Genomic DNA, 20,108 nt, shown 5'->3' on the forward strand with positions numbered 1-20,108 from the left:
AGGGTCTTGGGATCGAGCCCCGTATCGGGCTCGCTGCTCAGTGGGGAGCCTGCTTCTCCCTCTCCTCCCCGCTCAGTGTTCTCACTCGCTACCTCTGTCTCTCGCTCTCAAATAAATAAAATCTTAAAAAAAAAAAAAAATTAAAAAAAAAAAACCCCCGCCTTTCACACCCCCCCCCCCCCCCCCCCCCCCCCCGCCCAAGAAGGGCTCGCCCTGGTCCCGCCGCTCCAGTCTCAACACCGCCCGCTTCCACAGGCCCCAGCCCTGCCCCGCGCCCTGCCGACCAATCCCTGGCTCCGCTCCATGAGCGTCACAACGGCGCCCTCGCGGCCCCGCCCCCGCCACGCTCTTTGCGTCCTTCCGGCTCCGTGGTGGAAGTAGCCCTTCGCCGCGTCTTCCTGGAGAAGAAGGTGGGGTTCCGCGGGTAAACCGGCCGGCGGTCAGGCCGGCAGCCGGAAGTGGGGCGGGGGCGCGGGCTCCCGGGGCTGTTGCTCCTGGGGCTGTTGCTTCTGGGTGCTGGGTGCAGGGCCGAGCGGGAATCGGGCAAACCCACAGCAGCGGCGCTGAGGTAAACGCCGCGTACGCCCGACGGGCGGGAGTTGTGCACTCGGGCCTGCCGCGCGCCAGACCCCGCCCCTCGGAGGCCCCGCCCAGGGCGCGCTGCCAGGGGTTTCCATGGTGATGGTAAACAAGCCTCAACTGCCTCAGCTACAACTGCCAAGTTCCCCGCGTTCCACTCTCCTTTAGGTGCTCAGAGGGACGATCGAGGTGCCGGATGTGAAGAGAGGGAGAGTGGAGGCTCGGAGCCCGAGGTGAGGGGAGGGACGGGCGGCGGGTCCGAGGCCGAGGGCCGCACAACTGGAACCGACCGAGAGCTGGGCCCTTGGGTGTGGGGACAGCGGGACTGAAATTTGGAGTCGGGGGAGGCTAGGTCTGAAATCAGGGGCCTCACACACGGGAACCGAATGGGGACTGGGCACATAGGGGCTGCGGACGGCGGGGCGAGAGTTGGGGTCGGGAGAGGTAGGATCTGAGGTCAAAGGCCGCTTACTGGGGTACAAACCGGGGACTGAGTTCACTGGGGTCAAGGGTGGCGGGGCTGAGAATTGGGGTCGGGGGAGGTGGGGTCAGAGGTCAACGGCCTTACACTCAGGGACTGGACCACGGGCTGAGATTTCGGGTGCGGGGAGGCAGGCCTGAGATCAAGGGCCATATAAAGAACTGGACCGCTGGGCTGAGATTTAGGGCTGGGGGAGGTAGGGCCCGCGGCGAGGAAGGGAGGAAAGGCCTGATGCGGACTCCAGGGGTAGCAGAGCTTGAGCGCCCCTGCCAGGAATAGCGTGAGGGCACCTGGCGACCGTGGGAGAGGGGCTTCATTTAAAAATGAAAGCAGTACTTTCACGTGGTTGAGTTGCACCAGACTGGTTGGGAACTGACTCCTCCCCCCTCCCACGTTCCCGCTCGCTGAGCCTCCACTCTCGGTCTTTGCGGCCTTTTCTTCCTCTCCGTGCGGCGTGCGGGTCCTGAGCGCCAGTCTGCGTTTTGTCTCCTGCTTTTAGAGGTATAGTGTCTGCATTTTGGGTAGAAACTCTGGTTCTCGTGATCTTTGCCTGGTGACTGCACTTCTGCCGAGCGAGCTTAATCGGCCGTTTCTTTTTCCTTGTCTTTTATTTCTTTGTATCCTTGAACGTATTTTTTGCTGATTTTTGACTGCGCCTAAGAAACTTCTGGAGACTGCCGGCGCTCGCGCTGCGCCCTCTACCTTCAGCGTTCCCGCGTGGTTCACTGAAAGTGGCGCTGGGCAGCCTGGTGACGCCGAGCGAGTCTCGGGGACTCGACCGACCCTGGTCTTTTATAGACCTGGTTGGGAGGCCACAGGCCCCTCCCCGTTGATTTGTACCTTTAAGGAGCTCTCAGGTTCTTGCCAGACAAATCCCCAGACCCGGGAGAGCCCCCTCCCCAGCTCCTGCGGGACCTCCCCCCACACCCACCCCCGCCCCCGCCCGGCGTCCCTTGGGTCCCGGCCCGCTTGTCCGCTGGAAGCTCTTCGCAGTAGTTTATTTCCCCGAGGCCCCAGGACGAAGGAACGTGCTTCCTTCTCTAGTTCTCACAACTATCGAGGGGGGCCTCCGGGCTCCTGTCTGCCACTGCGGGCCGCGTGCGTGGCGGGAGAGGAGTCCGCGAGCGGCTGCGCGCTAAGGGGGGGAACCGCCCGGTGGGGCCCCGGGGGGGGGGGGCAGCGCCTCAGGTATCCGGAACCTGGTGGACCTGGAAGAGTTTTGAAGACTTCAAATACCCTTTCAATCCAAAACATTGTCGGAATTACCTATCTTAATGTAGTTCTATTATTTTTAGTCACGTTTTTAAAGGTTAACTATTTGTTTCTGAATTCCTAGTAAGAATGAAAATACCTCGGGTTCTCCGGTTAGACAAAAAGTATGTCAGTGAAAAGTGATGTTTTCAGTATTAATTTCTAGACACGATTCTGCATTTTAAAATAAGTGAGTAAATTTCTACTTTTAATGAATTTGGGAGCGATTGCTGATGTTATTAGTTACTAATGTTTAAGCAAGCCCATCTTCAGTCATCTCTTGTGCCCGTATGCATTTTGTAAATTGATTAGGCTTATTCTATATTACGGTCTCCTTTTTATTTTTAGTTTTTCTATTTTAACATTCTTTTTGTGGTATTTGCTTTTTTTGGATTTTTTTTTAATTGGCAAGTGACTGGTTTTCATTTAAGTTTATTGGTACAAAGGTCTCAGTAAACATAAAATAATTCAAGTAAAAATGTGAATTGATTTAAGCGAAAAGACTGATTTAGGTTAGTCCTCAGATACGGCCAAAACTGTGAAGGAAGAGTGTAGAGACATATGGTGCCCATCCAGGATAAGTGCCTCCAGGGGCTGCAAAAATGGTAACGGGTCTCCTGAATCTGAGCTTTGGCTCTCAGACTTTTTGTAGAAGCACATTAATTGACCCTTACTGGGTCCAGGCACAGAGCTAGGAGTTTGATAGTGTTTTTAAGTCACATGCTCATGACCAGTCTGTAAGGGGGTGGGGGGGTATTGGCGTTATCCTTGTTGTACAGATGAGAAAATGGAGGCCCAGGGGGAAAATGAAGTCACTTGCCCAGGGAGGGAATAGGACTCAGGTCTGTCTGACAGGGACAGCCGTCCTCTGCCAGGGACCCTGCTCCCATCTTACTGGCCCGAATTGGAGTTCTTGTGGAAAACAAGAGGCAGATCAGAGGGAGAATCCGGCTCATCTAAGGCCGAGTCTGGCTTATTTGACAGCAAATCCCAGACATAATAAGGTTTTTATCCATAAATATTTTAGCTTATATTCTACAGATTTTTTTGAAAAAATATAACTACAGTACCATTATCACACCTGAAGAAATAATAATTCCTTGAGATCATCAAATACCCTGCATTCAAATGCACCTGCCTGTATAATCCAATAATATTTTTTTTATAGCTGGCTTGAATTGGAATCCAAACAAGGTCACACCTTATATTTGGTAGATAATCTCTCTCTCAGATTCTGTTAATCAGAGCAGTGCTGTCCAGTGGAAATATAATGCAAGCCACATATGTAATTTCATATTTTATAATAAAAAACATGTTCATTGTAATAATAATTTAGTTTAACATATGTTCAAAATATATCATGTAATTTTTAAATTACTTTTTTTTTTCAAATTAAGTTTTCAAATTCCAGTGTGTACTTTATATTTACAGCACATCTCAATTTGTACCAGCCACCTTTTAAGTGTGAACAAGTAACTACCTTATTAGTGCAATCTAGAGGTTCTCTTTTCTTTATTGAATAAATTAGGTTGAGTGTCACATACTGAGTTCCTTCCTCAGGCTTTGGGTTTTTCTGATTACATTCAATGGTGGTGTCTCAATCTCTGACCTCTGCATTTCCTGTAAAATGGTAGTTACCTCTAAAGGCTGTTCTGGTTCTGCTGAGATTATCTTTTTGGAAAGAATACTTCATTGGAGGTGCTGTCTACTCCTGCCGAAGCACTTACTTGGGTTCCCCCTTTGTGATGTTAGCAGCCATTGATGGTCTTTCCCTAAATCCATTGTTTTGTTAATATTTCCAAATTAGTGACACTTTAAATATTCCTTCTCATTTATTAGTAGGAATACTACTAGAGAGAGGAAACTTTCTTTGTTAATCATTTGGTTATTCTGTTGTACTTTATAAGTGGTAGGTTAAGTTTTTGATTCATTCCTGATGTTTATCAATATCCAACATAATTTAGTGATCTCTAGCATGTGCCCAAGATGCTTTTTCTGGTATCATTATGAAGTCATGAGTTCTAACATACAGGATGTGTTTTAATCCACTGTGGCTTTTATTCTCTTTGGTGCACAAATTATCCAATTTGTGGCCAGTGGGAGCCCTTCAGATTGGTTCCTGACTTTCTTGACACAACCACAGTGGTCTTTGACTCCTTCCTTAATTTAAGGTGTAATACTTCATTAAGTGGGTCCACCAAAGTTTATTCAGCTGGACTTCTAGTGGTGGGCAATTGGGTTGTTTCTAGCCTTTTCCTATTAGACTATACCTCTAACCCATTTTCCTTTTTGGGTGGTTGGACTATATTAAGGATATTAATGTTTTGGGGAAAAATTGGAAATGTCTTTCCTGTTTTATCATTGGTATTTTTGCTTAGCTTGGTGTTTTTTAGCTATGCATAAGAGGTTTGGAGGCTTTTGTTCTGGGTTTTTGTTTGTATTTATGTAATGAAATTTTTCAGTATTTTCTCATATTCTGGGTTTTGGGTCATGGTCAGGAAAGTTTTCCCTTCTCCCAGTTTATAGGGGAATTCATCAGTTTCCTTTTTTTCCTTATATTGTGTAGGATATTTCTTAGCATTTCTCATAAAACTTGAAAAATTCTTAGTTAACTCATTTGAGCTTCATTAATATGTCTGTGACAGATTGCAAGGATTGACTTTGAAATTATGAGCTACAATTGCATTTTTGGAATAAACCCAACTTGGTCATTATTGCTTTGTGTATTGCTGGATTTGGTTGGGTGATAATTTCTTTAGGATCTTTTCATCTGAGTTCATGAGCAAAATTAGCCTGTGAAACTCAATAAACTAATTCTAACACTCTTGGAAATGGAAAACCAATTCCAGGTTGATTGTAGACCAAAACATAAAAATGTAGATGAAAACAACAGAGCTTTTGAAGTTTAAAAAAATACCCATATGGTCTTGGCCTAAGAAAAAGATGTCTTTAAACACAGCACAAAAAGTGGTAATCATTAAGGGGGAAAAAGACTAGAATGAAAAATCCTGAATTCCTGTTAGGTTTCCCTGACAGTATGGCTCTTTTACAAAAATTCTCACCTAGTGTGGATATTACAAATTCCTCACCCTCTTATAAGTCTATCTACATTGCAGAGATGATCCATTATTGGCATCTCCATAGGTTTTTGTTCTGCTTTACACAAAATTTGTTTAGAATTACGCTGGCCAATAGAATATTAATGACAAATTTATTTTGTTTCATATTTAATTGAGATATAGTTCACATACCATATAGTTCACCCAGTTTAAAGGGTACAAATCAGGTTTTTAGTATATTCACAATGTTGTGAAAACCATCACTACTACTACCTAATTCAAGAACATTTTCTTACATTGAAATACCCTTAAGCATTCCTGGGATGAATTCCATTTGGTCATCTTGTGTAACTTTTCTTACATGTTGAATTCAGTTTGTAGTATTTTGTTGAGGAATTTTGCACCTGTCCTCATAAAGGATATTAGTATGTAGTTATCTCTTCCTGTGATGTCTGTCTGGTTTTGGTATCAGATTGTATTAGTTTAACTAGGGCTGCCATAACAAAATACTACAGACTGGGTTGTAACAGAAATTTATTGTCTTGCAGTTATAGAGGCTAGAAATCCTAGATCAAGGCATCAGTCACCAGGGTTGGTTCCTTCTAAGGGCCACGAGGAAATGATATATTCCAGACCTCTCTCCTTCGTTTGTTAGATGGCTGTCTTCTGTGTTTTGCATCATCTTGTCTGTGTCCAAATTTCCCCTTCTTGGAGGGATATCAGTCATAATGGAATATGGCTCATTCTAATGACCTCATTTTGTAAAAAGACTATCTCCAAATCTCTCATTCTGAGGTGCTGAGGTTAGGACTTAAGCATCTAAATTTTGGACACACATTTCAGCTCATAAAACAGGGTAATACTGGCCTTAGGAGAATGAGTTGGGATGTGTTTTAATATTTAATTTCGTATATTTGAATATATTTTGATCGACTATTATCCAAAATAATACTTTAATGTGTAATCAATATTTTAATATTGAGATGTTACATTCTTTTAATCTTTGCAATTTGGTGTGCATTTTATACTTACAGCACATCTCAATTTGTACTTGTCACTTTCAAGTGTTCAGTAGGCACGTGTGGTTAACGATCATATTTTTATCCTTTGTACCCAGTTTGTTCTTTCTCCAAAGCCATTTTTTTCTATACTTTAAATTTAGGAGTTTTAGCAGCATATGCCTAGGTTGTGTCTTAAAAATATCTGTTGGGAACTACACGACCACGTATATCTTAAGCCAGGAAAATCTCCCTTTCATTCTTTATCTGTTCTGCCTCCATTTGTGTCTTTTTCTCCTTCTGGAATTCCTATTATTGACATGTTATTTCTTTTGTCTTGTGTTACATCCGTGTGCTCCAAATTTCATCTTTTTCCCTTTCTGTTTCTTTCTCTTTGTTTTGAGATCTTTGTTCCACTTGGTTTTTCAGGCCACTGTGCTTTGTTTATTATTAATTTTATATTCAAAATTTTAGTACTAAAACAGTTTTATATTCTGTAATTGAGTATCTGAAAGTGCTCATTTTATTTTTCTGTTAAAAAAATTTAAGTGTTTTGTCCAGCACTTCTCATTCCCTTAAAACTGTCTACTGTTCTAAGCTGTTGTCTGAATGCATGGTATTCTCTCCGGGTGCTTGAGCCACTCTCCTGTGCATTGTCATGTTTCTTTCCTCTTGGATCTGTTCTCCACTCTCCCAGGGCAGTGTGCTGTGGTCCCCTGAGCGGCAAACACTGAGCACAAGATGCTACAGCAGTCTTCGCTCCTATGGCAGCTGCATGGGACCTGACAAGGTGTCAGCTCTCCACAGAGCCCCAGGAGGAAGCTGTAGGCCCCTTGAGGGGCTGTGGGCATGTACTGCAACCATCTCTCTGGAGACCATGAGTGTAACCCACAAGGCCTCCTGAGGCCTTTGCCCGGCTCTAGGATCTAAATGGTCACCCACCCAGGGGCTGCTTACTCAGGGGAAAGAGCTACAGGAAGGTTGGTAGGGGAGGTGGTTGGGAGACTGCTTAGCAATTGTATTTTCTTTAACAACCCCCCCCCCCTTAAATTTGTTAGCTATGCTGAATCATATTTCTTGTGGGGAGAGCACTACCAATTAATAGAGATGATGAAATTTTTCCCTCACTTGAAAACAGATTTTATCTTTAGCAATGGAAGTCAAATAGCAGTGTTTCTTTTTATGAAAACTTCATCTGATAATATATTTTTTTCCTCTGTGGTAACTTAGATTATGATTCCTGAGTCACCTGCAGAATGCAATCAATAATACAGAGCAACAGTTGCTTGTTCTATGTTGGGTAAAAATTTGTCCCTTATGTTAATTTTAATATAAGCATTATAGATATAATTTACCTAACATCACATACTATTTTTGCTTTTTAGTTAACAGCTTTTGAGAAATGAACATTGAGGGAAAGTGTAATACACTTTACTTACCCCATACTTAGCTACAGTATGTAAACTAAAAGCCCTAATAATGAAAAGATAATGGAAAACAGCTTTCCTGTTGCATACAGATCATATATATCTCCTTTGATGGATAAAAATGTAGTAATAGCAATAAACATTTAGAATGTTAATAACATATTTAATGATCCATCTACAGCTTCTCCTTAATAGCTCTGAGGTGGCTTTGTGTACTGAACTTGGCTTGTTGTACAAATTAGGGTCAAGAGTTGTCACACTTCAGATGCCTCAGCCCCTTGAAATTTTTTTTTTTTAGCCCCTTGAAATTTTGGCACAACTGTGTGAGGGTGTGCTTTCTTGAAGTAGTTGGTTCAGAACTACATCATATTCTCGAGTATTTGACAGCAAGAAATGTTTAAGAGCCACTGAATTGGGACTTTATAGAATTGCTGGGTTAAGAGAGACATTTGAGGTTTCCAGTGGAACAGGAAAACTATCCATAATAAATTAGGGGTCTGGGCTCTGCTCATATACTGTCCCTAGACAGGGAATTGCTTTTTCTCCAGACCCATCTTGGCTCCTCAAGTGGAAAACAGACATAAGCAGCGGAAATAATATCTAAAATTCTCTTGTGAATTTAATAAGAACTGAGTATGAAGATTAAAAGGATTCGCCATGAGTTGCCTGGCTGGCTCAGTTGGTAGAGCATGCGACTCTTGATCCTCAGGGTTGTTAAGTTTGAGCCCCACATTGGGTGTAGAGGTTACTTAAAAAAATAAAATCTTTGGGGCCCCTGGGTGGCTCATTTGGTTAAGCGTCTGCCTTCGGCTCAGGTCATGATCCAGGGTCCTGGGAGCTCAGCAGGGCAGCCTGCTTCTCCCTCTCCCTCCTGCCCCCCACCTTGTGCTCTCTCTGTCAAATTAAAAAAAAAAAGTCTTTAAAAAAAAAAAAAAAAGGATTCACCACAAAGTAAAATATTTATAAAAAGCAACCAATACAAAAACAGACCTTGGCAAAGGGGTACTTTTAAAAATATAAAGAATTTGAACAAGCATTCAGGGAGGAATAAATAGGATAATGCACAAAGGAACAACAACAACAAAAATAGGGTCTTCCAAAAATCTCCTTTTATACCTTACGTATTTATTGGGGAAAAAAGTTTCACATTCCCACCCCTACTCATGCTTAGGATCTGTTTAAATGTCACTTCCTCAGAGCCCCAGTGTAAATTAATCCCCATTGTCTAGTTTTGGGTCATCCAGAATTTGTCATCATACATGTATTTCTTCGTTTCTTTTTTTTTTTTTTTTTTAAAGATTTTATTATTTGTCAGAGCTTAAGTGGGGAGGAGGGGCAGAGGAAGAGGAGAAACCAGGCTCCCTGCTGAGCAGGGAGCCCTTTTTCTTCATTTTTTTAATTGATTTCCTAGTCCACTGCTCTGTGGATCTAGCACAGTGCCTGCATTTTTTAAGTGCACAATATTTCTGAGGTAATGAATGACTCTCCCAAGTTTGGTAAATTTTATCTACTGCACATCACTCAAATCTTCGCACAGTTGCTTCATTTCTATCACAATGTTTTTATTTCAGGGTACCATCAGTTTTTCCTAAACTTTATCTCATTGCTTCCCATCTCCTCTCCATGCATCTGTTCCCACCATTTGTTTTCCAGATAGCAGTTAGACTGTTCTGTTGAAAAGCAGAAACACAAATTATACCACATTCCATTTTGAAACAATTTAAATGACTTCCCATTGGTCTTAGACTAAAGTACAAAATACCAAACCAGGCTTTCAAGGCTGTGGAGGATCTTCCTCTGCTTTCCTCTTTTCTACGGTCTAAGCACAACCTGCTCCCGGTGTCTTTGGTACAGGTTGTTCCTTCAAGCAGGAACCGTATCATGGCCGATCAATTATTAACCGTGACCTCCCCGGCGTCATCAACCACTTAAGCCAAGAAGGCATATGTAAAACTACTTAACTGCAACAAATACATTCAAATAAAATGAGAAAACGCATACTAATCATATAAATTACCAAGATTCTATTTTGAAGAGGTTTTCAAGAAGTGAAATAAATGTTTATGAAGTAGTCAAGGTACCTCAGCTCTGTAGAGAGAATTCTTTCCAAAAACAAGCCAATTTTGTGGTTTAATTTTTCTTCAGAATACTGTTTTACTTCTCTTGAATTCATGAGTGTTTAGTGCCTGTGTATAACTTTCCATGGAATGGCTGGATTTTGATTCTTGTCACCCAGCTTCCACAATCAGGGACAGTTTTTCTTTACATTCCCCACCTAGTAATTTTTAAACAAATCCCAGCCAACACACTTGTTTCATCCACAGATATTTCCAGTGAATGAAACTCTAGAAAGTAATTCCTTTATTTTTAAACATAACTACAATTCTATATCTAAACTAAGTAAATATACTTTAAAAAACTTTAATATCAAATTTTTAGTCAGTGTTCAGATAATCTCAATGTTTGTCACTTTGACTCAAAATCAAATATGCCCCATGTGTTGTGAATCCATGATAAATCTCTTAAATTTCTTTTATTCAGTAAGTGTTCACTTGGTCTTTTTCCTTGGAGCTATTTTGTAATGAAGGACTGAACTCCTTTGATAAAGTCTGGCTTCGCATACTCTCACCTAAGTAGGTTCCTCTTCCCTATAAATCCTATTCATTTCATAGTTATTTCTAGTAAGTAGATTCATACAATTTTCTTTTCTTAAATAATTTCATTACTAAAAGTATTTAACATACAGAAAAATAGACAAAAGTATAAGGAGACTCCATGTACGCATCGCCCAGTTTCCATAATTACTGAATCATCACCCGTTTGTTTCATCTGTAATCCCACTCCGTCCACTCAGAATCAGATTCTAGACATCAAATATATCTCAAGTATTGACTCCAAAAATAAAACCATAGCACCATAATTACAACTAAACTTTTTAAACTCCTTAATATAAAATTTAGTCACTGCTCACATTACAATTGCTTTATTTTATTTTATTTTTTTTTTAAGATTTTACTTATTTGACAGAGGGCGAGCGAGCACTAGCACGGGGAGCGGCAGGGAGAGGGGAGAAGCAGGTTTCCCTCGGAGCAGGGAGCCCCACGCCGGGTCGATCCCACGACCCTGGGATCCTATGAGCCGAAGGCAGGCAGACGCTTAGCCAGCTGAGCTACCCAGGCCCCCCTGCAGTTGCTTTAATAATTATTTTCAAGATTGTTCTTTTGAACTCGGATACAGAGGTTCATGAAACGTAATTCTTTGTTGGATATTAAGAATTGCGAGTTTTGGGGCGAGTTTTAAAATTAATCTTTTAAACTGATGCAAAATATTTACATGTCTATGGCCAAATATATAAAACAAGGTCATGTATATACAAAGAGGTTCTGCCTTTTGTCTATTAGTTTCCATTGTAAATTCTTCCTGCTTTCAGAGGTTTTTTCAGTTTTGTTTTTTTTTTAATTTCACGGTTTCTCCTTCCACATAAATCGTCCCAATCTACCCCTCCCCTGCGCTGGTACTCTGGACTTTTCCCCATCCTGGCACCTTCCTGAGAACTCACTCAGAACGGTCTTCCTCGTTGCTTTTCTTCCCTCCTTCCTCCCACTTCCTGCCTGGGCCGACCGCGCGGGCCGCGGGCCGCACCTGCAGGGCGCGTTTCCATTGGTGACATCTTGGCGGGCCCATCGGTGGCACTTCCTCCTTTACACCCCGTGACCCACGTCCGGCCCGCCGCCCTCAGTCACGCGGCCTCTGCCTCCGGGACGCAGCCCCGCGCGCCGGCCTTCCGGACTCCGGACCCGTCGTGGTGAGCCGCCGCGAGCGGACGACCCCCACCCGCCCGCCCATCCATCCTCATTCAGCCCCCAGTCCACCCCCCCACCTCCCGCGAGTCCCGGGAACTCGTCCCCCGTCCCCCACAACTTCCCCCCCCATCCCGCCCGCTCCGGGAACTCTTTCTTTCCCCTCGTTGCCCCAGGAACTCTTCTCCCCCCGCGTCCCCACGGCCCCAGGAAGTCCCCCCGACCCGACCCAGGAGCTCCGCCCCCCACAGGTCCCGGGAACTCTTCCCTGGCCGCCCCAGAAAGCCCCCCCTGACTCGGGAGCTCCGCCCCCTCCCCCGCGGCTCCGGGAAGCCGGGACGGAGACCCCGCCCCCCCCCCCCCCCCCCCGCGGCCCCGCCGGCCCCCCCCCCCCCCCCGCTTCAGTACGCTACCCCCCACCCGGGCTCTCCCTTCCCACCACCCGGCCCGGGAAGCCTTTGCCCAGTGACCTCTTCCCCCTCCCCCCTCCCGCTCGGCCCGGGAAGCCTCTCTCCCCCTCCTCCCTCCCTCCTCTCTCGGCTCGTCCCGCCCCCGCCCCGGAAGCTCCCGCTGACCCCGCCCAGACCCCCGAGAAGGGGCGCTCCGGTCTCCCTTTTTCCTGTGGGGCCTGGCAGACGGTAGGGTCTCTCGCATCCGCCAGGTAGAGGCCGAGTGAGCCTCCCCCCAGCACCTCGTCCCCGTTTCCCCGCCCGAGGAGCTCAGCGCCTGCGACCGCCGCTGTGCTTCCCGCCGAAATCGCTCAGACGCGCCCCTGGCGGCCCGCGCGGCTGCGAGCTTAAGAGCGCAGTTTCAACCCTCGTATGAGGCGTTTGCCCGCAGCCAGTTGAGTTTCATTTTCAGGTTAATAACAAAAGGAGACGCACCTGGACTTTCCCCGGAGCCTTCTGCGTTTTTAAGCGTCGGGTGGAATTAGGGGTCCTTTGGCTGTAAACCGCGCTTGTTTGATGAAAATAGAAATCAGTCCTGCTACCCTCAGCGGTAAGTCTTGAGCAAAAAAGTCAACTGCGTAATCCTGGGGCAGCGTCTCTGCTCACTGTGATTTAAAAGTAGAACTTTGAGTAATTCGGAGACCCAGGACAACCTGGCTCTTGCGTGCTACCAGCTGCAGGTGAATATTTATTTACAAATAAGGGTGAAAATGCTTTAGGTCCTACTGCAGCACAAATAAGAGGGTGAAGCCAGGGTCCCACTTGAGTACCCCTCCCTGAACAGAGAGGATGGGAGTTTAAGCTGCCCTTGTACTCCGTAGATAAACCTTAATCAGTCATGGCACTCGGAGGCGCACCCTGTTTATCTTGATTGGATCTACCTGAATCCGAACTAAATCCCGTCTAACCAGTAGAGTGAAGGTGAGCCTCGCAGGAGTCCTAGGAGCCTGTTAGAAATGCAGAATCTTGCCTTATTCCGTATCTATTGTTTTAGAAACTTTGCATTTTAACAACATCCATCCATGGGTGGTCTGTGCACACAACACAGTGCGCTCACCTGGGGGAGTTGTGCAAAAATCCTTGGTCACATCCTGTACATTACAGTTAAATTAGAATCTCCAGGTGCAGGACCTAAAAGCAGTATTTTTTCACACTCCAGCGATTGCAAGGTAGTGCTCTGGTGAGACCCATGCTGTCAGTGCTTCAGCATGTGTTCGCGCGTGTACGCGTCCCCATTGAGTCTGGTGAAAATTGGCCTGTGTGTTTGGCCGCCCCTGCGCGTGCTTGCCCGAGGAGGGTTCCGTAGATGTTGGCCTGCAGACCACACTGGAAGGAGCTAGGAGCTGGGGTAAACCATAGAAGGGAATCAAGTAATTAAGATGCCTGGGTCCTTCTACCTTTTAGATTCCACTGTTCTAGGGGCAGAGGGGAAGGACGGATGAAGCTTTTTGAAAGCCATTTTCCAGAGAATTTGAAGTTACTCTTTCTTAAATTGTAATACTTCACGTTTATACCGGGCTCCCCACCACCACCCAGATGGTATCTAATGAAGTAATACAGGAGGCTAGTAAAGGCAAATTTATCTAAGAAGACACGCTCAACGACATTAACTTGACTTTCCCAGTTCCACTTTTCCAAAATTAAGAATGTGGTTTAGTTCTTCGACGTGCTCCGTGGATTTCACGTATCCTGGTCTTTGGGGACAGTTTCATCGCTTGGCTGTGGGCGATGGTAGTGATGATGTTTTTCTTGTTGAAAAGCATATTTCAAAATTTCCTCCCTTTATTCTCAAAGTCAGAGCAAATACAGGTCACAAGAAATGAAGTTACCAAATAAAACTGGGAAGGAAAGACGTTGAGTATCTCCACCCTGCCCCCCTCCGCGTCCCCCCCCCCCCCCCCCCGTTTTCTTGTAAATCGTAAATCATGTTGAACAATTCTAGCAATCAACTCTCCACGGAGCTCATCCCAGTAAAGATCATGCTGCCTGGGGTCTCACCTCCTGCCCCTTTTGTCCCTTCCCTACCCGGGACTGTTGTGGCCTTGCTCCACCCTCTCCCTGAAGAAGCCCCTCCCACCCGCGGTATTTAGATTTCCTCACAGAGCTTAGAGTTAGTTCTAAGTCTCCTCAAGGCTGGTGAGAGATTTCCCTGCTGTTAGCCTGTATTACCCTATGAAAAGGTAAACCTTTTAAATGCTGTGGGGTCAGTCCCGGGTGTGTGCTTTAGTTATGGAAGTCTCGGGGCTATAAAGGACCTCCAGCAGCCCCAGTCCTGCCTCTCCCGAGGAGGAGGAAGGGAGCTGGAGTCCATCCCAGCCACAGCACCACCACCCCTGATTGCCCTGGTGACTGTTGGGGCACTGAGGCAAGACGGCCGTATCACTCTTTTTTAGGACAGTTCGTTACCTACCAGGAGTGTCTCCGACTGTGGGCTTCCCCCCCCCCCCCCGGGTTCTTTAAGGTGAGCTCTTTTAAGAAAAGTAATTTCTGTTTACATTTGATATATTTAAGCAGGACATTTCTTAACACGAAGTAAGATTTTTGTCATTAGCTTTAAATCTAATGTGGAGCACAAATCTACAGCACTCTAATACTGAATTTTAGTTAATGTGCTAAGTACTGTAAAACTCCACGAGGGATCCAGATGGTGAAGGTTCTGAGGGCAAAATGAGGATATTGAGTTATATTTGCACCTAAAATTAGATTTTGTTTTGTGTTCCATCAGAAGTTTAGAAGAATATGGAGTTAGCAAGTAGGACTCCTCATGAGAAATGTAAGAGAACATTAATTCTGGAGTATAAATAAGCAATGAAAGTTTACATGTAGACGTGTTTTAGAGAAGAATTCTCTTCACCTTGCCTTCAGAGAAGTCTTTTTGATTCTGGAACTTTATTTTCTGAACCAGAACATTTATAATCTGTACTGTACTATTAAGTGTTTTAAGTAATTTTTATATGAAATGTTGGTGTTCATTTATGCTTCCTGCATGTCTTTTTCAGCCTAGACTGCCATATTGTAGAGGGAGGTGTTGACCTCGCATGGCCATCAATTAATCTCTTGCTAATCTTGGGCCTGCTGTGCTGGGGGTGGGGCCACAGTAACCAGTGGAACAGACAGTCTGTCCCTGCTAGGCTCTCCCAAGCAGTTTTGAAGACACATTTTAAACAAATCAGAGCAAGAGTGCTATGGGAGCATAGAACCATAAGACTTAATTTGTAGAAGGGGAAGGTCTTGTGGGAAGGTCGTATGTTTGAGCTGAGACCTTAAGGATTAGTTGGATTTAGCTAGACAGAAGGTTGGGTGGAATATATTTGGGCAGATAATTACCATGTGTGGTCAAATCCCAGGGAGCAGAAAGCCTGGCACATTCCAGGCACAGAAATGAATAAAGGAGTGGGGGTTTTTTTGCTGCTGCTGTTTTTTTTTTTTTTTTTTTTTTGATGGGAGTGATGCAAGCTACATAAGTGTGTTGTAGGCCAAAGTTGCAAGATCTAAGTACCCCCTTAGCTCTGTAGTTTGTGTTCCAGTGCCAGTGGGAAGCCACTGAGGATTTGGAACAGGAGAATGACAAAGTTGGTTTAGAACACTTGAGCTGCAGATTGGGTTGCAATAAGGGCTAGCCATTACACTTGGAGAAGTTTAAGAACCAGATAAGAATATCCTGGCATGGGCTGTTGGTACTGGAATTAGAAATGAGGAAGTAGAAAGGGATAGGAGGGCAATGCAGAAAGAAAAAGTTTTGACAATTGAGATCACAAAGGAATGAATTACTGAGCTCTTACTGTGCCATGGCAATGGCTAGGGACTGAGCATAGAATTGTGAGAAACCTTTATATTACTTCTTGAAATCAAATAGTTCTTGAGAAGGATTTAGAAATGTTAGGGTGGTGAATGAAATCACTCCAGAGAGCTAATGAAATCATTGGATTTGAGGGCTTGGGCAAAGTTGTCCAAGGATTACTTCACTTTCTAGAACCTCAGGATGACAGGTAAGGCTATTTATATCTGCAGCTGGGGTGCTATAGAAGAGTTTCAGAGAAAATGCTGCTTTTATTTATGGGGTATAGGGGCTATGGAGTAGAGTTTTGTATACCAGTCTGGGCCTCAGGAAGTCTGAGGCTGAGGACTTGAGTGTCCTGGGCCCAGGGCTGGTTGACCATGGAGATCACATGAGGCTGCCTAGAAAAGGAATCACTGGAAGAAGCTGGGAGAACATATCTAAGGAATTAATAGAAAACCAGGAGACGATGCATCATCAGGAGCCAGAGAGAGAAAGGATTTCCAGAGGGAGTGGTTAAATCCTGCTGTGGGAACAAGTAAAATGAAGATAAGAAAATTCTTTCTTGGCAAGGAGAGGTCTTGCCCTTTGGATGGTGAGGAGTAGAGGTGATAGTAGAGGCCTGCCTTCTGAGATTTTACTGAGGGGGTCAGCAAATCAGCAAGTAGCTGGAGGCAAAGTTGATGTCAGGAAAGGTATATTACGGCATTGGTTAGAAATGGGCATACTTAATTACTAAGGAGGTTGTCTTCAGTGAAGAGACTGTGAAGATAAATTTCTCTTGGCATCTGGGTGGCTCAGTTGATTGTCTGACTCGATCTCAGCTCAGGTCTTGACCCCCTTGGATCAGGAGGATTGTGAGTTCAAGCCCCGCATTGGGCTTATTCTTAGGCATGGAGCCCACTTAAAAAAATAATAATAATTTCTCTAGGTGAGTGGAGTTGGGACCAGAGCGGGATTGTGATCCTGCTAATGATATCAGCTAATAAGAGAAGCAACTCCTTGTTTATAAATTTCTAGACTTTGTGGTAGTTACTTCATTTGATCTCTATTCTTTGAACCAGATGAGATGATCAGTTGAAGATAGGGGAGATTAGAATAGTTGAGGTTGCCATAGACAACTCAGGGCTTTGGGAGAGTGGAGGGGGGTGGAACTGTAGGCAGTGTTGAGGGCCCATTTTAAGGTTGGTGGCCCTGATTCTACAGTAGTCATTCTCAGCTGGGAGCATTTGGGAATATCTGGAGACCTTTGGGGTTGTCACACCTGGGGAGGGGGTGCTATTGGTGGCTAGTGGGCAGAGGCCACGGATGCTGCGTAATATCCTACAGCGCACAGGCCTGTTCCCCACAACAAAGAATTGTCTGGTCCAAAATACGAAACATTTTGCCTGGCTGTGTGCCCCTGAGCCACCCAGTATTAACCATGAAACATACTTAATCTTCCTGGGCTTTTTTTATTGGGCACATACAATAAAGGAGGAGGAACATATGAATTCTATTTGTTGTAGGGGGATGGACTGAAGTCATTACAAAATTATCCTTTTGCGTGTTGGTAGTTATAAATTGCTACGTAGAGTGACTTCATCAAATACTTAAATTACTGAATTACTAAATTTATTAAAATTATGGTGAGTCAAAATGGTAGTTTGTCAGTAATTTGGTTTTATCTGATACTAGTGCAGTTGAGCATTTCCTATTACAAATTTGCTCTGCCTTTTTTCTAGTAACAAGAAAATGTCCTTTTACTTGAGCAATGTAATGATATCATGTTTACCTCCAGTTCTGAAAAGTTCTCTCACTATTTCTAAATATTGGCTTATTTCATTCTTTTGTCTTCCCTTCTAACTTAAAATAATTTGACTGTTAGAATTGATAGGTCTTGGCTTGTTGACTGAAGCTTCCAGATCGCTATTTATTTTTTAAGATTCATAATTTGTTCTTTTTCAGTCTGTGAGTAATACATACATCTTTGGGGAGACCTGGGATTGAATCTCAGCTCAAATGTATTAGGTGTATTTCTTAACATATTTTACTCTTCTTTTTTCATCTGTAAAATCAGGAAAACAAGATTTACTGCATATTCTTGTATATAATAAGTGAAAAATTATGTAAAGTAGTTTTTGCTTTCTTTTCAGCCACAAAAAGCTGCACCCAAGCTTGTTTGACGTCTGTCCTCTCAAGTGTCCATGATGCTGGGCCCCGAGGGAGGTGAAGGCTTTGTGGTCAAGCTCCGTGGCCTGCCCTGGTCCTGCTCTGTTGAGGATGTGCAGAATTTCCTTTCTGACTGCACAATTCATGATGGGGCTGCAGGCGTTCATTTCATCTACACTAGAGAAGGCAGGCAGAGTGGTGAGGCTTTTGTTGAACTTGAATCAGAAGATGATGTAAAAATGGCCCTTAAAAAAGACAGGGAAAGCATGGGACACCGGTACATTGAGGTGTTCAAATCCCACAGAACCGAGATGGATTGGGTGTTGAAGCACAGCGGTCCAAACAGTGCTGACACCGCCAATGATGGCTTCGTGCGGCTTCGAGGACTCCCATTTGGATGCACCAAGGAAGAAATTGTTCAGTTCTTCTCAGGGTTGGAAATTGTGCCAAACGGGATCACATTGCCTGTGGACCCCGAGGGCAAGATTACAGGGGAAGCCTTTGTGCAGTTTGCCTCCCAGGAATTAGCTGAGAAGGCCCTAGGGAAGCACAAGGAGAGAATAGGGCACAGGTATATTGAAGTGTTCAAGAGCAGTCAGGAAGAAGTTAGGTCATACTCAGATCCCCCTCTGAAATTCATGTCTGTACAGCGGCCGGGGCCCTATGACCGCCCCGGCACAGCCAGGAGGTATATTGGCATTGTCAAGCAAGCGGGCCTGGAGAGGATGAGGTCTGGTGCATATAGTGCAGGCTATGGGGGCTATGAGGAGTACAGCGGCCTCAGCGATGGCTACGGCTTCACCACTGATCTGTTCGGGAGAGACCTCAGTTACTGTCTCTCGGGCATGTATGACCACAGATACGGAGACGGCGAGTTCACTGTCCAGAGTACCACTGGGCACTGCGTCCACATGAGAGGGCTGCCATACAAAGCCACAGAGAACGACATTTACAACTTCTTCTCTCCACTCAACCCTGTGAGAGTCCATATTGAGATTGGCCCTGATGGAAGAGTGACGGGCGAAGCCGATGTCGAGTTTGCCACTCACGAAGAAGCTGTGGCAGCTATGTCCAAAGACCGGGCCAACATGCAACACAGATACATAGAACTTTTCCTGAATTCCACAACTGGGGCCAGCAATGGGGCATATAGCAGCCAGATGATGCAAGGCATGGGGGTGTCAGCCCAGTCCACTTACAGTGGCCTTGAGAGCCAGTCTGTGAGCGGCTGTTACGGGGCTGGCTATGGAGGCCAGAACAGCATGGGTGGATATGACTAGTTTTGTAGGAGCATTTGAGTTACTGCAATCATTTTCACAGGCAGCCAACAAGCAGTGAAAAGCAATTATTACTCTAGAGGAAGCTGTGGGACCCATTTTGCACCATGAGTTTGTGAAATCTGGATTAAAAAATTACCTCTTCAGTGTTTTCTCATGCAAACTTTATTCTAGCATGTGATATTGAGTAAACTAAAACTATTTTCAGCTTTTCTCAATTAACATTTTGGTAGTGTACTTCAGAGTGATGTTATCTGAGTTAAAGTAGTTTTAAGTACATTAAATGGATCTTTTACACCACATCACCGTGAATACATTGGGGAGACGTGCTTTTTTGGAAAACTCAAGGTGCTAGATCCCTGATTCAAAGAGGAACATTTCTCATGTTTGTTCATTCTAGTTTATTTTCATTTAAAATCTTTTAGGTTAAGTTTAAGCTTTTAAAAATAAGTTAGTTTTGAAAATTGAGACACATTACTAATACTGTAGGAATTGGTGAGGCCTTGACTTAAAACTTTCTTTGTACTGTGATTTCCTTTTGGGTGTATTTTGCTAAGTGAAACTTGTTAAATTTTTTTGTTAACTAAATTTTTTTCTTAAAATAAAGATTTTTTCACAATGACTGGCACCGACTATATACTCACCAAAAAGTAGCAGAATGGGTGGTTGAAGAGAATTTAATAGTGCTGTATTTCAGTGTGAATTTCAAAATAATTTAGCACATGAAATCTAAGATTTTCTTTATATTCCTATACCAAGGCTAAATTAAAGTTGATTTTTAAAAATGTTAAATATGAGTGGTGGAAATGGTGACTGGAAACACATCCCAGAGAGTATGAAAATAGAAGCACACAGGCC

At 44.4% G+C, this 20,108-nt stretch overlaps 1 protein-coding gene across 7 annotated transcripts; it reads left to right on the top strand.

The window, feature by feature from the left end:
- The first annotated feature begins 357 nt into the window (after positions 1-357).
- HNRNPF (heterogeneous nuclear ribonucleoprotein F) lies at positions 358-19,868 on the top strand. 7 transcript variants are annotated; one of them, XM_032432545.1, is made up of 6 exons: positions 373-410; positions 748-812; positions 11,444-11,600; positions 12,457-12,594; positions 14,438-14,505; positions 17,958-19,868. In XM_032432545.1, exon 6 carries the CDS (start codon positions 18,009-18,011, stop codon positions 19,251-19,253), a length of 1,245 nt encoding a protein of 414 aa, XP_032288436.1. In that variant the 5' UTR covers positions 373-410; positions 748-812; positions 11,444-11,600; positions 12,457-12,594; positions 14,438-14,505; positions 17,958-18,008; the 3' UTR covers positions 19,254-19,868. The 7 variants fall into 7 exon arrangements, with proteins under 7 accessions (XP_032288442.1, XP_032288440.1, XP_032288436.1 ...); XM_032432547.1 differs by lacking the exons at positions 11,444-11,600; positions 14,438-14,505; XM_032432549.1 differs by lacking the exons at positions 11,444-11,600; positions 12,457-12,594; positions 14,438-14,505 and having other exon boundaries at positions 372-410.
- Positions 19,869-20,108: the final 240 nt, after the last annotated feature.

Source organism: Phoca vitulina, unplaced genomic scaffold, assembly GCF_004348235.1.
Source record: "Phoca vitulina isolate PV1807 unplaced genomic scaffold, GSC_HSeal_1.0 scaffold48, whole genome shotgun sequence".
NCBI classification, from domain to species: Eukaryota; Metazoa; Chordata; class Mammalia; order Carnivora; family Phocidae; genus Phoca; species Phoca vitulina.

Bases quoted from the DNA above. Each gene is read 5' to 3' on its own strand.
- HNRNPF (XM_032432551.1), top strand. From the start codon at position 18,009: ATGATGCTGGGCCCCGAGGGAGGTGAAGGCTTTGTGGTCAAGCTCCGT.